The 16,181-nt window shown below is 52.9% G+C and overlaps 1 protein-coding gene across 1 annotated transcript; it reads right to left on the minus strand.

The window, feature by feature from the left end:
• Window positions 1-5,690: 5,690 nt before the first annotated feature.
• On the minus strand, window positions 5,691-6,681 carry LOC135405402 (olfactory receptor 14J1-like). Its single transcript, XM_064640098.1, has one exon. It carries the CDS (start codon window positions 6,679-6,681, stop codon window positions 5,707-5,709), a length of 975 nt encoding a protein of 324 aa, XP_064496168.1. The 3' UTR covers window positions 5,691-5,706.
• Window positions 6,682-16,181: the final 9,500 nt, after the last annotated feature.

Consider the following 16,181-nt stretch of genomic DNA (forward strand, 5'->3'; position numbering starts at 1 on the left):
TGATAAAGGTGGGAACAATCCGGAGTGGATCAGCTGGGGAACACAGGATAATCAGTCATCCCATGAAAGCCTTGGAACATTTCCTGCCTGAATTGTAGCCCAAATGGACCAGATTGGATAGAATTCCCAAATATTTTGGAAACTCCAGTCATTACTGACACCAGGATGGAAATTCAGCAAATAACTAAAGCCAGTCCCCTTGGGAGCCCACAACCAAGGGGGCTGAGGGAGGCCCTGGCAGCTCCCCAGCACCTCCCTCTCAGTGGGACACCTCTGGCAGCCTCTCCCAGCTCGGGAACCCTCCAGTTTGCAACACTCCAAAGACCCTCGCTGGTTCCCAGGACAATTCTGATCCCCCTCAACAAACACTCCTCCAGCTGTGACCCTTGTCTGTTGGCAAACACAAAGGGATTTGGGGGAGTGTTTCCCTGACAACAAGGAGAATTTGGGAGAGGGACCTTTCCACACCCAGCTCTTGATGTGTGCACACATCTCTGCCTGGGTGTGGGTGTGAATTGACTGTGGGGTGAAGGTTGTTCTTGGGAATCTATAATTCAGTCACTGTTAAAATTGTAGCAAATGCTATTGAATCACTTGATAACTGTTAAACTGGTCAATAATTAAATGCTAATAATCTCTCTTGCCCCTTTATATTTGTGTCCAAATCCTTTGCACCCTGACCCTCTTGCATCCCAAGGCTCTGTGTAAATCATTCCCTTTCATCAAAAAATATATATTTTTTGTGACATCCACTTTAAAATCTTCCTCCTTAGGTAAACTACAAAACAACTCCAATTAGTTGTTGACGTCTTGAGGACAATTAAAGAAAGAAAAATAATTTGGTTTTCAATGTTTTAATGGGTCCCACGGTGTGTTTGGAGTTGCATCAGCTGTCAGTCCAAGATGGGCCATGTCAGAACTGGTGAGGTTGGGGGGTGAGGAGCAAGGTTGATCATCCAGGGTCAGTGTGGATCTCCTGAGGAGACACTCAGCATCAAAATCACTTGGAGAACACCTCTATCACCTCTTCTCTGAACTAAAATATATCCATTCTTTGAATTAAAAAAAAAGTACAAACTTTGAAAACTTGTTTTGAAATTGCCTTGAAGACAATTAAAGGAAGACAAAGAGATCCTGGGGGATTTCTGGAAATTAATGAGCCCCACGGTGTGTTTGCAGCCCAGCCCATGATCCTGAGGTACTGAGAGAAGATTGAAGCAGCTGCTGAAGAAGTCAGAAGCCAAACTCCAAGTCCCTTGAAGCATTGCTGGGCCCCACTGAGGGCAGGCCCTGCCAAAGCCTCCCCAGGGACTCCTTGGAGCAGCTCCTTGGAGGCCAGGAGTGCAGGCAGACAAAGGCTCTGGGCAGGCCCCTGCAATGCTGAGCAAAGCCTGCCTTGGTTTTGTGGAGCACAAAGGCCAAGGCCTGAGCCCCAGGCCCTGGCCCAGCAGATCCTGTCCCTCCCGGCTGGCTCAGGGCTGTTTGGGGGGCACTGGGATGGGAGGGGGAGGAACAACAAAGGCCCAAAACTGGGCAACCCCTGCCAGGCTCCTGAGGGAGGGGCGAGGCAGAAACCAAGTGCAGAACCTGCCAGGCAAGTTGCTTGTGGTGGCCTGAGTGGCAGAGGCAGCTGCCAGAGGCAAGGGGACAAAGGCCTGGGTGCCTTTGGGCCTTGCAGCCCTGCCAGAGCCCTTGGCCATCTCTCCTGCAGGGCTGTCCTGCCCTGGCCCTGCTGCTGCTCTGGCCTTGCAGGCTGCACACACCCCTCCTGCTTTCCCACCCCCCTCCCAGCAGCATTTCCAGACCCTCCCTGATGTCTCTGCACCAGCTCTGGCTGTTGCCATGTGCACTTGGCCTTCTGAACTTGGATCCTGAGCCCCTGTGCCACAGGACATCCCTCCCAGAGCCCAGGCCCTTCTCCTGGGGGTCACTGCAGAGCTGAGCAGATCCAGGTCACCTCCCATTCCTCTGCCAACCCCCTGGGCCTGCTCTGGGCTCTCCAGGTCCTTGCCCTGCTCCCAAGGGCTGTGGGGGTGCTTAATGTTCAGGGCTTGGGGTTTAGAGCTCAGGGTGGGGATTAGACAGAGCTTTGGGAGGTTTGTGGCACTGTCTGGTTCATGATCAGGGGAAGAGCTTTTTGGGCTGAGTTAGGATAAAAGCTTGTTTTTTAACATTGATAATACAGTTTTGGGATTGGGGTGGGCATTAGAGGACAAATAAGAGTCTGGAGTTCTGGTTTGGGGCTTTTTCTGGCTTGGAAGTAGAGCAGTGGATTCCTTTCCATGGGTGGAGCAGCACTTTTGAGTGGTGTTAGAACTTGAGGTTCCAAAGTGCATAAAGGTCAATCAGGAGTGTTTGCAGTCAGTGTTTCAGCACTCTCAGCATTCCCTGAACCTGTTTTTACCTCATCAAAATCTTTCCTCTCTCTTGGCCAAGCCCCTCTTTCCTTCCCCAATTTTCTTATTCCTTTTGTCCCAGTTCTTCCCAGGCTCCTCAGAACTTTCATCAGGATGGGCTCAGCTTTGTGATGATGCTGTGCAACCTCATGGAATCAAGGAGCCACTGTGTCAAACTGCAGAACCTCATGGAATTATGGGGCCATTGTGACCCTGGGGAAACCCTTGGAATCAAGAGGCCACTGGGACGCTCCAGGGCCCCATGGAGCCAAAGGAACCCAGAGACAGTGGGCAAGCGTTTGAAATAAAGGGGCCATTGTGACACTGCAGAAACCCATGGAATCAGGAGGCCATTGTGGCACTGCAGGGCCTCTTGGAAACAAAGAAACCCTGGGCCACAGTGGAATTTCATGGAATCAAGAAGCCATTGTGACACTGGGGAACCTCATGGAACAAAAGGAATCCAGGGGCACTGTGGGACTTCATGGAATCAAGGGGCAGTTATAACACTGCAGAGCCTTATGGATCCAAAAGAACACAGGGAAACTGTGGAATCTCGTGGAACCAAGGGACTGGTAGGGCCTCATGGAACAAAAGGAACCCTGAGACATTTTGGAAGCTCATGGGACAAAACGTCCATTGTGCCACTGCAGGGCCTCATGAAAATAAAGGAACACAGGGACACTGAAATGTGGTGGAAAAAAGGGGCCGTTTTGACATGTGGGACGTCATGGAAACAAAGGAACCCTGAGACCTTTTGGAACCTCATGGAACCAAGGGGCCATTCTGACCCTGAGGAACCTCATGGACTCAAGGGGCCACTGTGACACTGCAGGGCCTCATGGAACCAAAGGAACCCTGAGACATTTCAGAGCCTCATGGAACCAAGGGGCCACTGTGCCTCCCCAGAACTCCATGGAATCAAGCAGAGCCGCTGCCTCCCCCCCGCCGCCGCACGGACTGGAGTCCTCGGCTCTGCCCCGCTTGGACACCTCTGGAGTCAGCGTGTTCTTGGGCAGCACAACTGATCTCAGACCAGAGAGTTTCCCACCTTTTGCTTTGCCCCCTCTTTTCCCCAGGCACAGGGCAGCCTCTTCCCATGGCCCCTCTGCTCACACAGGGTGTCCTGCTCTTCTCCTGGCACATCCCATCTCCCCGCAGAGCCTTTCCCCAGGGGAACACGTCTGTGCTGGCCTGAGCAGCCCTTCCTGCACCCCCTGCCTGTGCTCCCCACAGCCCCCGAGATGGGGGGGCTGCTCTGCAGAGCACGGGGGCTGTGAGGCCCGGGGCCATGGGGGACTCTGTTGGGCTGTGCTGCTCCAGCTGGGAGGCAGAGCCAGCTGATGGTGCTCCCTGCCACTGACCACCTCCCACAGAGGCTCCTGTGTGGCCATGGAGGGGGCTCAGAGGGGCCCTGCCTTGTTCCAGAGCTGGGACATGGCTTTGGGGGCTGCTCTTCGTCAACCTACCCCATGCAGTGCTACAGGCTGGGCAAAGAGTGGCTGAAGAGCAGCCAGGCAGAAAGGGACCTGGGGGTACTAATTGACAGGAAGCTCAACATGAGCCAACAGTGTGCCCAGGTGGCCAAGAAGGCCAATGGGATCTTGTCCTGTATCAAAAATAGCATGGCCAGCAGGAGCAGGGAAGTGATCCTTCCCCTGTACTCTGCATTGGTGAGGCCACACCTTGAGTATTGTGTTCAGTTCTGGGCCCCTCAGTTCAGAAAGGATATTGAGGTGCTGGAGCGGGTCCAGAGAAGAGCAACAAGGCTGGTGAAGGGACTGGAGCATAAGTCCTATGGGGAGAGGCTGAGGGAGCTGGGGTTGTTTAGCCTGGAGAAGAGGAGGCTCAGAGGTGACCTCATCACTGTCTATAACTACCTGAAGGGAAGTTCTAGCCAGGTGGGGGTTGGTCTCTTCTCTCAGGCACTCAGCAATAGGACAAGGGGGCACGGGCTTAAGCTCCACCAGGGGAAATTTAAGTTGGATATCAGGAGAAAATTCTTTACAGAGAGAGTGATCAGGCATTGGAATGGGCTGCCCAGAGAGGTGGTGGATTCACCATCCCTGGAGATTTTTAAACGCAGATTGGACGTGGCACTGAGTGCCATGATCTAGTAAATGGACTGGATTTGGACCAAGGGTTGGACTCGATGATCTCGGAGGTCTTTTCCAACCCAATCGATTCTATGATTCTATGATTCTAACCTGTGGAAGTTCACTGAGGTCAAGAGAAGTCATTTGCAAGAGTTTTCCCTGTACCTGCTGTGTCCCCTGGGCTTGCAGAGCTGTTTGCCCCTTCACAGCAAGATTTAGTACTTGATCTCTGGTAACTCCACCCTGGGCAGGATTCTGCTCCAGGGCTCCATTCACTGCTGACTGGATGGGATGAGCTGTCCCTGCAGATCCTCTGTGCTCTCCTGCAGTTCTTCATTTCCTACAGACAAGTCCTCACCTGCCATCAGAGCCCTCACAAGCTGCAGAGCCCCAGGCAGGTGACTTGGAGATCATTTGTCATCTCCATTGGCCATTGGCCACCAACACACAACATCTGAACCAGCCCTCAGTCCCTGAAGTCCCAGTGGATCCCTGACCTCACTGCACTGTCTCCATGAGAAACAAGCAAAGCAACAAGACTTTTGACAGTCTAATCCTTGGACTTCTTCTCCATACCAGTGTTGGGAAAAGACCTCAGCCTTCAGGAAGTGCCTGGAGGGGAACCCCTTTGCTGCTGGAACTGCTGTTGTGGAGCCCAGCCCTGTCCCAGCAGTGCCCAGGGCCTGTCCCTGCCTGTGCTCACAGGCCTGACCCACAGCAGGACAGTGACTGAGCTGCCAGAGCACTCAGGCCTTGGGCACAGACAGGAAAGGAGAGGGTGGGAGTGCAAAGAGAGCAGCTCTGAACAGACCCAGTTCTGGGGCTCCCTGGCAGTGCTGGGACTCTTTTCCCCTCCACATCTGCAAACATGGAAATGCCCTCCAGCTTCAGGGGAGGTGTTGGAGGAAGAATCTGGAAAAAAGAATTTGTGTCCTTTCTTACACTCAGAGATTGTGATTCCTCATGTACAAACTAACACAGGGAGGATGTTTGACAAATACCTTGCTGCACAAGCTTTTAATTTGTTTAAATGCACACAAAGAATGATTCCTGATTTGTACATTTTGTGGGTCAAACAAAAGAGGTAGAGAGTGAATTATATGGGATGAAGAATAAAATTTCAGTGTTAATGACATGAACAGATGAACAAAAAGAAAGCCCACCACCACCACCACTATCAAAAGCATTAGAAGGCAGGCTGGAGGCAAAATGAGTTACGCCATGAGTGTTCTGCAGAAGAAAAGATGCAATTTATTGCTTCTCAAAAAACATGGAGTTATCATTTTTCTCAGGGCATCCTTGAGCTCCTGGTTCCTGAGGCTGTAGATGAGGGGGTTCAGTGCTGGAGGCATCACTGAGTACAGAACTGCCACCGCCAGATCCAGGGATGGGGAGGAGATGGAGGGGGGCTTCAGGTAGGAAAACACGACAGTGCTGACAAACAGGGAGACCACGGCCAAGTGAGGGAGGCACGTGGAAAAGGCTTTGTGCCGTCCCTGCTGAGAGGGGATCCTCAGCACAGCCCTGAAGATCTGCACATAGGAGAAAACAATGAAAATGAAACACCCAAATATTAAACAGGCACTCATCACAGTGAGCCCGATTTCCCTGCGGTAGCCTGAGTGTGAGCAGGAGAGCTTGAGGATGGCAGGGATTTCACAGAAGAACTGGCCCAGGGCATTGCCCTGGCACAGGGGTAGGGAAAATGTGTTGGCTGTGTGCAGCAGAGCATTGAGAAATGCAGTGGCCCAGGCAGCTGCTGCCATGTGGGCACAAGCTCTGCTGCCCAGGAGGGTCCCGTAGTGCAGGGGTTTGCAGATGGCAACATAGCGGTCGTAGCACATGATGGTGAGGATGGAATACTCTGCTCCAAATAAGAATATGAGGAGAAAAACCTGTGTAGCACATCCTGTGTAGGAGATGGTTGTGGTGTTATGGAGGGAATTGTGCATGGCTTTGGGGACAGTGGTGCAGATGCAGCCCAGGTCTGTGAGGGAGAGGTTGAGCAGGAAGAAGCCCATGGGGGTGTGCAGGTGGTGGTCGCAGGCTACTGCACTGAGGATGAGGCCGTTGGCCAGGAGGGCAGCCAGGGAGATGGCCAGGAAGAGCCAGAAGTGCAGGAGCTGCAGCTCCCGCCTGTCTGGGAGCGCCAGGAGGAGGAACTGGGTGAGGGAGCTGCTGTTGGACATTCGTTGTTTCTTAGCATAGGGCCTGTTCAGAAAAGGAAAGGACAGGGAACAGTTAAAACAGACCTCTGTGAAAAAGCAACTTCATTTCTAAAATAAATCAATGTGTCAAATGTCACCAAATGCACTGCCAAGGAGTCAGTTTTGCTCTGCTCCAAGGGGACATGGAATTTTTTGGTAGAGCTCTCACACACACAAGTAATATCAGATGTAAGAGACCTTGAATACAAAAGTTCCATCTCTACACTCATGACTCAGAAGAGCTGGGGCTGCAGAGCAGAAGCTTAGTCTGAGCTTAGAATAATTGTTACTGTGGTTTTTATTTTTGCCATCACACCTGGGGAAGGTTCTTTTCCACTGCAGGAATCCTCATTTCTATGGCCCAGCACACAGTGCCCAGCAGAGCTCCAGGGAAGGGTCCCCACAGCTGCCTGAACGACCCCTCCCCCAGGCCTTGGGGGCTCTTGCCCCCCACTCCCTGCCCAGGGCTCTGCTGCCTGGAGCTGTCCCTGCCAGCAGCTGCTTCCTGGGCTCAGAGCTGGACACTACCAGTGCTGCCAGAGCCCATCCCAGCCCTGGGGGCTCAACTCTGCCCTGCAGAGCCCTCCCAGCAGCACAGGGCACTGCCCAGAGGCATCTCTGCCTGGGCAGGTTCTGATGGCAATGTCAGAGCAACCCTGAGGAGGATGGAAAAGTGACACTGGGGTGTCTAAAGGACAGTTTTGATGTCTGATACTCTCAGGTTCAATCCCCTCTAATCTAACAGAGTTCAAGTTTCAGTGTCTCCTCCTGTGCACAGAGATAGATTTCCCTGTCACAGTCAGCACCCAGACAACCCAAAGTATAACACTGAAAGAACTGGTTCATTCTCTTGAAGGTACCCCCTGTCTGTCTGTGCCTCTTGCAAATACCTTCTGGGAAATTTCCTGCTTTGATCAGGAGCTGTGACCAGCCCTCATCCCTGCAGCCCACTTTGGAGATCAGAAGGACTCTGCCCTGCTCTGCCCTCCCAGGAGTTGTTCCTTCCCCACAGCCCTTCTCCCCCAGCCCCGTGGCAGCTCCTTGGCCAGGCTGAGAGCTGACCCTGGCAGGCAGCAGAGTCCCTGCCCCAGCACACAGAGCCCTGGGGGCAGGACCCTGCTCTGCACCACAGCCCTGGGCACCCCTGGCTGCACCCCCACCTTCCCACCCCACAGCCAGCCCTGGCACAGGGAACCTTCTGGCCCTGGGCCTCTGATGGGGCAGCAGCAAGTCCTGCTCTGCAGCAGCTTCTCCTGCTGCACCCCAGCAAATCCAGCAGAGCCATCCTGACAGCTCCTGCCACTGCTGCCATTTGGCAGCTGGGAGAGGCACTTGCAGGAACTCACCTGCACTGCTCTGCAGCCAGAGCCTGACCGTGGCAAAGGGCTGGCAAGGTTCCTGCCCTGAGCAGCTCTGCCCTGTCCTCCCACCCCAGGATCCCTTGAACCTCCTGCTCCCTTCTCCTCTCTGCCTTTGCTGCCTGCAGCTCCTGCCCTGCTCTGCCATATGGCCACTTCCCCTGCACTGCAGCAACTGGGAGAGTCCTGCTGAAAGATCCCAGAAGCTGTGGGATGTGCCAGCTTTAGGAGATGCCTCCAGGAAGAGAAGCTGAACTTTCCTACAGCCAGAGAATTCTTCCTTCAAATCCTGGGAAGGTTTCTCCTGTAGTGAGAGCTCAGTCACCTTCCAGCCCAGGCTGCCTCTCATCTCTCTGCCTTCTCTCCTGTGCCCTGGGTGCTGCAGGCAGTGCCCTCAGCCCTGCTGGGCTGTGCAGAGGAGCTGCTCACCAGCAGAGCTGTTTCTTTGAAGCTCTTCTTCCTTGCCAGGAGCTCCCTGTGTGCCAGGAGCCTGGCCCAGCTCAGCAGCACAGCAACAGCCCCAGGCAGCCCTTTCTCTGCCCCTCTGGGCTCCCTCCAGCTGTCCCTGGGGCTCCAGGGAAACCTGCTGGCACATAACTGAAGGAAATAATGATGTTCCTTCTCTCAGTTGGGCACAGACACACTTCTTTCAGCACTGTCATTTTTCCAAACACACACAGAGTTCAAGAGTCCCCTTTTCATGTCCCATCATTAGACAGGAAACGCAGACAGTGCCCAGAAGGGATCTCCTTCACCTGCACTGAGGGAAGGGACTCAGCTGAGTCAACTGAGGTGTCTCCTTGTGGCTCTGCAGACCTGGGGCCAGAAGGACACTCAGCTCCCTCCACAACCCCCATGGGCTGGGATTCCTCCTGCCCCACTTCAGTGGGCAAAAAACAGGCCCCTGCAGGTGACTCCTTGTCCCAGCTCACATGGGAATGAAGGAAGACCAAAGCCAGGAGTGACCTGCTGGGACACAAACCCCTGGTTCCTTCTGAGGGGCCAGAGGTGGCTGAGATTCCTGCTGGGAACTGCAGGCTCCAATGGAGCAGTTCCTAGGGACAGGGCAGCAGCTGTGGGATCTTCTTGGAGGCTGCTGGGACATTGCTTTGGCCAACTTCAGTGGCAGAAGGGGCCCACAGGTAGGACAGGGGAACCTGTCACTGTTCCTTCTGTCCAGGGCAGCCCATAGGTGTGTTCAGGTGACCAAATGGAGTCAGGTGGCACAGGGAGAGAGGTCTCTCTCCTGTTCTTTATCAGAGGTATTTTCTACATGTCTTCAGAGTACAATGGCAGTTGTCTCCTGGACATCCCTTCACTGCTGAACCAAATTCAGGGCAGCTGAGCCTGGACTGAACAGCCAAAGAGGGGCCTGTAGTGCCAGGGGAGGTGCCAGGGCTCTGCAGCACAAGTGCAGCAGCTGCCATGGACAGCACAGGGCCTGTGCAGGAACCCTGTCCCCATTCCCAGCAGTTTTGGGACAGGCACCACCCAGGGCTTCTCAGACACATTGGGTGTATTTGGGGCAGGGAGTGAATCCCAGCCCTGCAGGGACACAAAGGCTGTCCCTTCTCTGCCCAGCCAAGGCCAGGCCAGGCACGAGTCCAGAGCACATCAGCCCAGGCTGTCCACACTTGTTTCCTCCCTCTGCTGGCTCTTCTCTCCCCCAGCATTTCAGCAGCATGTGCTGATCTCCTCAGGGATCAGGTCTGGGATTTTCCCCCTGGGCCTGAGTCCCAGCACGTCCACCCCCAAGGCCATTGTCAGCAAAGCCTCTGCACACCCCAGCTCTCGGGGCTTTCAGAGCAGCTTTCCCCACTGCAAGTCTGTTCTTACCCCGGTGCCCCCGCTGAGGGGCTGCAGCCAGACAGGCCCCAATGCCCTGCGTGTGGGGCACAGGCAGGAGGAGCTGCAGCCCCAAGTCTCTCTTCATTCCACTTGCAGGCAATAACAGCCCAGGCCTGCTGAGACAGTTCCCAGGTTGCAGGGCTGTGATGGGTTGGGAGAGAAGGCCAAGGAGACACAGGACAGAAAGAGCAGGAGAGAGGTGTCCTCAGCAGGAAGGAGCTTCTTGGACCTGTGGAGCTGCTCTAGGGGATGAACAACTTGGGTGAACTTTTGTGGGTGAGGGTGAGAGGAGAGAGTGGTTTGGGTGACACTGTGGAGTGAGAAAAAGAGCCCATTCCAGTTGTCTTTGATAACCCTGGAATTCACTGGAAAGGCACCACGACAGGATGCAAAGAGTCCCAGAGGTTTGTGCAGGGTCTTGGTGAAGACACCCCTTGGGACACAGGCCTTTAGAGCACAGCTGGCAGGTTGGTGGACGACAGGGAGGTTCATCTGCATCTGCTTCTCTCCAAGAGGAAAAAGAGTTTACCATAGTAACTGACTGTAGCTATGGGAATGTATGCTGGTTGCCATGGTAACCGACCATAGCAACAAGAATGTATGCTGGTTGCCATGATAACTGCCCATAGCAATGGAAATGTCTGATGGTTGCCATGGTAACTGACTGTAACAACAGAAATGTATGCTGGTTGCCATGGTAACCGACCATAACACTGGGAATGTGTCATGTTTGCCATGGTAACTGACTGTAACAACGGGAATGTATTCCGCTTGCCATGGTAACCGACCATAGGAATGTGACTTTATGATGGTTGCCATGGTAATTGAGCATAGCGATGTGACTCTGTGATGGTTGCCATGGTAACAAACCGTAGCAATGGAAATGTGTGATGGTTGCCATGGTGACTGTAGCAACGGAAATGATTGATGCTTGCCATGGTAACCAACTGTAGCAATGGGAATGTATGATGGTTGCCATGGTAACTGACCATAGCAGTGGGAAGTATGATGATTGCCACGGTAACTGACCATAGCAATGGAAATGTGTCATGGTTGCCATGGTAAACTGACTGTAGCAACTGGAAGTATGATGTTTGCCATGGTAACTGACTGTAGGAAGAGGAATGTATGATGGTTGCCACAGTAACTGACCATAGAAATGACAATGTATTGTGGTTGCCATGGTCACGGCCTGTACCAGTGGGAAGTATGTTGTTTGCCATGGTAACTGACTGTAGCAACGGGAATGTATGTTTTCCATGGGAACTGACTGTAGCAACGAGAACGTATGTTAGTCGCCATGGTAAACAATCATAGCAACCTGACTGTATGATGGTTTCCATGGTAACTGACCATAGCAATGCTAATGTATGATGGTTGCCATGGTAACCTACTGTAGCAATGGGAATGTATGGTGGTTCTTATGGTAACTGACCGTGGGAATGAGAATGTGTGCTGGTTGCCATAGTAACTGACCGCAGCAGTGGGAAGTATGATGATTGCCATGATAACTGACTGTAGGAATGGGAATGTATGCTGGTTGCCATGGTAACTGACCATAGAAACTGGAATTCACATGGTTGCCACGCTAACTGATCATAGCAACGTGGCTGTATGATGGTTGCCATGGCAACTGATTGTAACAGTGGACCGTATGATGGTTGCCACGGTAACCAACCACAGCAATGGGGATGTGTGATGGTTGCCATGGTAACCGACCATAGCAAAGGGAATGTATGATGGTTGCCATGGTAAACGACTGTAGGAATGGGAATGTATGATGGTTTCCATGGTAACCAACCGTAGCAATTGGATTGTATGCTGGTTTCCATAGTGACTGACCGTAGCAACGCGGCTGGATGATGGTTGCCATAGTAACTGATAGTAGCAATGGGACTGTGTGATGGTTGCCAGGGTAACTGACTGTGGAAATGGCAATGTATGATGTTTGCTATGGTAACTGACAGTAGGAATGGGAATGTATTATGGTTGCCATGGTAACTGACAGTAGGAATGGGAATGTAATATGGTTGCCATGGTAACTAACTGTAGCAACGGGAGTATATGCTGGTTGCCATTGGTAACTGACTGTACCTGTGGGAAGTATGATGGTTGCCATGGTAACTGACTGTAGCAATGAGAATGTATGCTGTTTTCCATGGTAACTGCCCATAACAATGGAAATGTCTGATGGTTGTCATGGTAACCAGCCATAGCAATGGGAATGTATGCTGGTTGCCATGGTAACTGACTGTGGTAACAGGAATGTATGATGGTTGCCATGGTAACTGACCATGGCAATGGGAATGTGTGATGGTTGCCATGGTAGCTGTGTGTAGCAGTGGGAATGTCTAAAGGTTGTCATGGTAACTGACCATAGAAATGGGAATGTGTGATGGTTGCCATGGTAACCGATTGTACCAGTGTGAAGTATGATGGTTGGCTGTAGTAACTGACTGTAGAAAAGGGAATGTATGATGGTTGCCATGGTAACTGACTGTACCAATGGCAATATATGATGGTTGCCGTGGTAACTTACCATGGCAATGAGAATGTATGCTGGTTGCCATGGTAACCAAACATACCAGTGGGAAAGTATGATCATTGTCACGGTAACTGACTGTAGGAATGGGAATGTCTGATGGTTGCCATGGTAACCGACCGTATCAATGCAACTGTATGATGGTTTCCATGGTAACTCACCGTAGCAATGGGAATGTATGATGGTTGCCATGGTCACTGACTGTACCAGTGGGAAGCATTATGGTTGCCATGGTAACTGACCATAGCAGTGGGAAGTATGCTGTTTGCCACAGTAAATGACTGTAGCAATGGGAATGTACTATGGTTGCCATGGTAACCGACCATAGCAATGACAATGTATTACGGTTGCCATGGTAACTGACTGTGGCAATGGGAATGTATTCTATTTGCCATGGTAACTGACCATAGCAATGAGAATGCATGCTGGTTGTCATGGCAACTGTGATTTCCTTAGACTATGAGCATGATATTTTCATCTGCAAAAACATTAGTGAGTGTCCAGAAATCTCCCAAGATGGGCTTTAAAGGTCTCAAGCACATGAGCACTAGAGAGGGGCTAAGGAGCTGCGGCCTCAATGGTGTGGAGACTGAGGACAGTACAGGACAGCCCTGAGAGGGCTTGAAAAGAGGATTTAGAGATGGTGGATCCATTTGTCAGAGCAGAAAGGAGCATGAGAAAGAAAGAATTAATGCCAAATGCAGCTGGGGAGGTCCCGAGTGGACGTGAGGAAAAAGGAATTTCACTCCATGGAAAACACTGGGCTGGAACACATCACATAGAAGGAGTCTGGATGAGCCCAAGGCTTTGTGTGTGCAGGAAGAGCCAAGGAGGACGCAGAGATGTCAGTGCAGGAAGGTGCCAGCCAGGTGGGGCAGCCAGGGGGATGAGGACAACCTGCAGGGAAAGGGGCAGGGCATGGACACCGTAGGACAGCCTGGGCTGGAGAGGAGACAGGGATGGGGAGAAGCTGAAAGGCCCTGACAGAGCCACCTTCTGCAGGCCTTTGGCCAGGGCTGCTGTCTGTGCCCCTGATGCCAGGAGGAGGGGAGTGGCCCTTGCAGCCCTGGGGCCTCATGGCCTCCTTGTCCCTGCTCAGCAGCCTGGCAGGTGCCACCCCATGGTCCTGCCCTTGGCACTGCACATCTCACATCCCAGTGCCCCAGGAAGAGCTCTGAGGAATGAGATAGGGACAGGATGTCCCTTTTCACGGGGTTGGGGCTAAGGGCTTGGCCCTTTGGACTAATAAAACAATCCAGGTTTCCTTATCATCAGAGCCACCTTTCCCCTGCTTGTCCCTACTTGTCATCACTGCAATTTTCTGTTCCAACTGGAATCTGGGGACACTTTCACAGTCGTGTCCCTCAGTGGGACCCAGTAACAGTACAAGAAACTTCAGTATTTCAAACTCATTTTGACTTCTTGAAAAGTTGTTTGAACTTACTCTCAGGGACTGAGTTTCACGTAAACAACGCAAACCCCCTCTGGGGGTCATTAAAGACCTGGAGCTGTTGCTGTGCTGCTGAGCTGGGCTGGGCTCCTGGCACACAGGGAGCTCCTGGTAACCAAGAAGAGCTTCAAAGAGACAGCTCTGCTGGTGAGCTGCTCCTCTGCACAGCCCAGCAGGACTGAGGGCACTGCCTGCAGCACCCAGGGCACAGGAGAGAAGGCAGAGAGATGAGAGGCAGCCTGGGCTGGGAGGTGACTGAGCTCTCACTACAGGAGAAACCTTCCCAGGATTTGAAGGAAAAATTCTCTGGCTGTAGGAAAGTTCAACTTCTCTTCCTGGAGGGATCTCCTGAAGCTGGCACATCCCACAGCTTTTAGGTTTTTTCAGCAGAACTCTCCCAGTTGCTGCAGTGCAGGGGAAGTGGCCATATGGCAGAGCAGGGCAGGAGCTGCAGGCAGCAAGGGCAGAGAGGAGAAGGGAGCAGGAGGTTCAAGGGATCCTGGGCTGGGAGGACAGGGCAGAGCTGCTCAGGGCAGGAACCTTGCCAGCCCTTTCCACAGTCAGGCTGTGGCTGCAGAGCAGTGCAGGTGAGTTCCTGCAAGTGCCTCTCCCAGCTGCCAAATGGCAGCAGTGGCAGGAGCTGTCAGGATGGCTCTGCTGGATTTGCTGGGGTGCAGCAGGAGAAGCTGCTGCAGAGCAGGACTTGCTGCTGCCCCATCAGAGGCCCAGGGCCAGAAGGTTCCCTGTGCCAGGGCTGGCTGTGGGGTGGGAAGGTGGGGGGGCAGCCAGGGGTGCCCAGGGCTGTGGTGCAGAGCAGGGTCCTGCCCCCAGGGCTCTGTGTGCTGGGGCAGGGACTCTGCTGCCTGCCAGGGTCAGCTCTCAGCCTGGCCAAGGAGCTGCCACGGGGCTGGGGGAGAAGGGCTGTGGGGAAGGAACAACTCCTGGGAGGGCAGAGCAGGGCAGAGTCCTTCTGATCTCCAAAGTGTGCTGCAGGGATGAGGGCTGGTCACAGCTCCAGATCTAAGCAGCAAATTTCCCAGAAGGTATTTACAAGAGGCACAGACAGACAGGGGGTACCTTCAAGAGAAAGAACCAGTTCTTTCAGTGTTATACTCTGGGTTGTCTGGGTGCTGACTGTGACAGGGAAATTAATCTCTGAGCACAGGAGGAGACAATGAAACTTGAACTCTGTTAGATTAGAGAGTGCTGAACCTGAGAGTATCAGACATCAAAACTGTCTAATAGATGCATCAGTGCCACTTTTCCAGCCTCCTCGGGGTTGCTCTGACATTGCCATCAGAGCCCTACAGCCAGAGATGCCCCTGGGCAGTGCCCTGTGCTGCTGGGAGGGCTCTGCAGGGCAGAGCTGAGCCCCCAGGGCTGGGAAGGGCTCTGGCAGCACTGGCAGGGCCCAGCCCTGGGCCCAGGGAAGCAGCTGCTGGCAGGGACAGCTCCAGGTAGCAGAGCCCTGGGCAGGGAGTGGGGGGCAAGTGCACCCAAGGCCTGGGCGAGAGGGTGTTCAGGCAACTCTGCTGGGCACTGTGTGCTGGGCCATAGAAATGAGGCTTCCTGCAGTGGAAAAGAACCTTCCCCAGATGTGATGGTAAAAATAGAAAACACAGGTATTTATTCTAAGGTCCTTATTCTAAGGACAGACTAAGCTTCTGCTCTGCAGCTCCAGCTCTTCTGAATCATGGGTGTAGAGAGGGAACTTTTGTATTCAAGATGTGTTACAACTGACATTCCTTGTGTGTCTGAGAGCTTTACCAAAAAAGTTATATGTCACACCACAGCAGAGCAAAACAGACTCCTTGGCAGTGAATTTGGTGACATTTGACACATTGATTTCTTTTAGAAATGGAGTGGCTTTTCCACAGAGGTCTGTCTTAACTGTTCCCTGTCCTTTCCTTTTCTGAAACAGATCCTGTGCTAAGAAATAACAAATGTCCAACAGCAGCTCCATTTCCCAGTTCCTCCTCCTGGCATTTGCAGACAGGCGGGAGCTGCAGCTCCTGCACTTCTGGTTCTTCCTGGCCATCTCCCTGGCTGCCCTCCTGGCCAACGGCCTCATCCTCAGCGCCGTAGCCTGTGACCACCACCTGCACACACCCATGGGCTTCTTCCTGCTCAACCTCTCCCTCACAGACCTGGGCTGCATCTGCACCACTGTCCCCAAAGCCATGCACAATTCCCTCTGGGACACCAGGACCATCTCCTACATGGGATGTGCTGCACAGCTCTTTTTCTTTTATTTCTTCATGTCAGCAGAATTTTCCCTCCTCAC

This window comes from Pseudopipra pipra, chromosome W (assembly GCF_036250125.1).
Source record: "Pseudopipra pipra isolate bDixPip1 chromosome W, bDixPip1.hap1, whole genome shotgun sequence".
Lineage (NCBI taxonomy): Eukaryota > Metazoa > Chordata > Aves > Passeriformes > Pipridae > Pseudopipra > Pseudopipra pipra.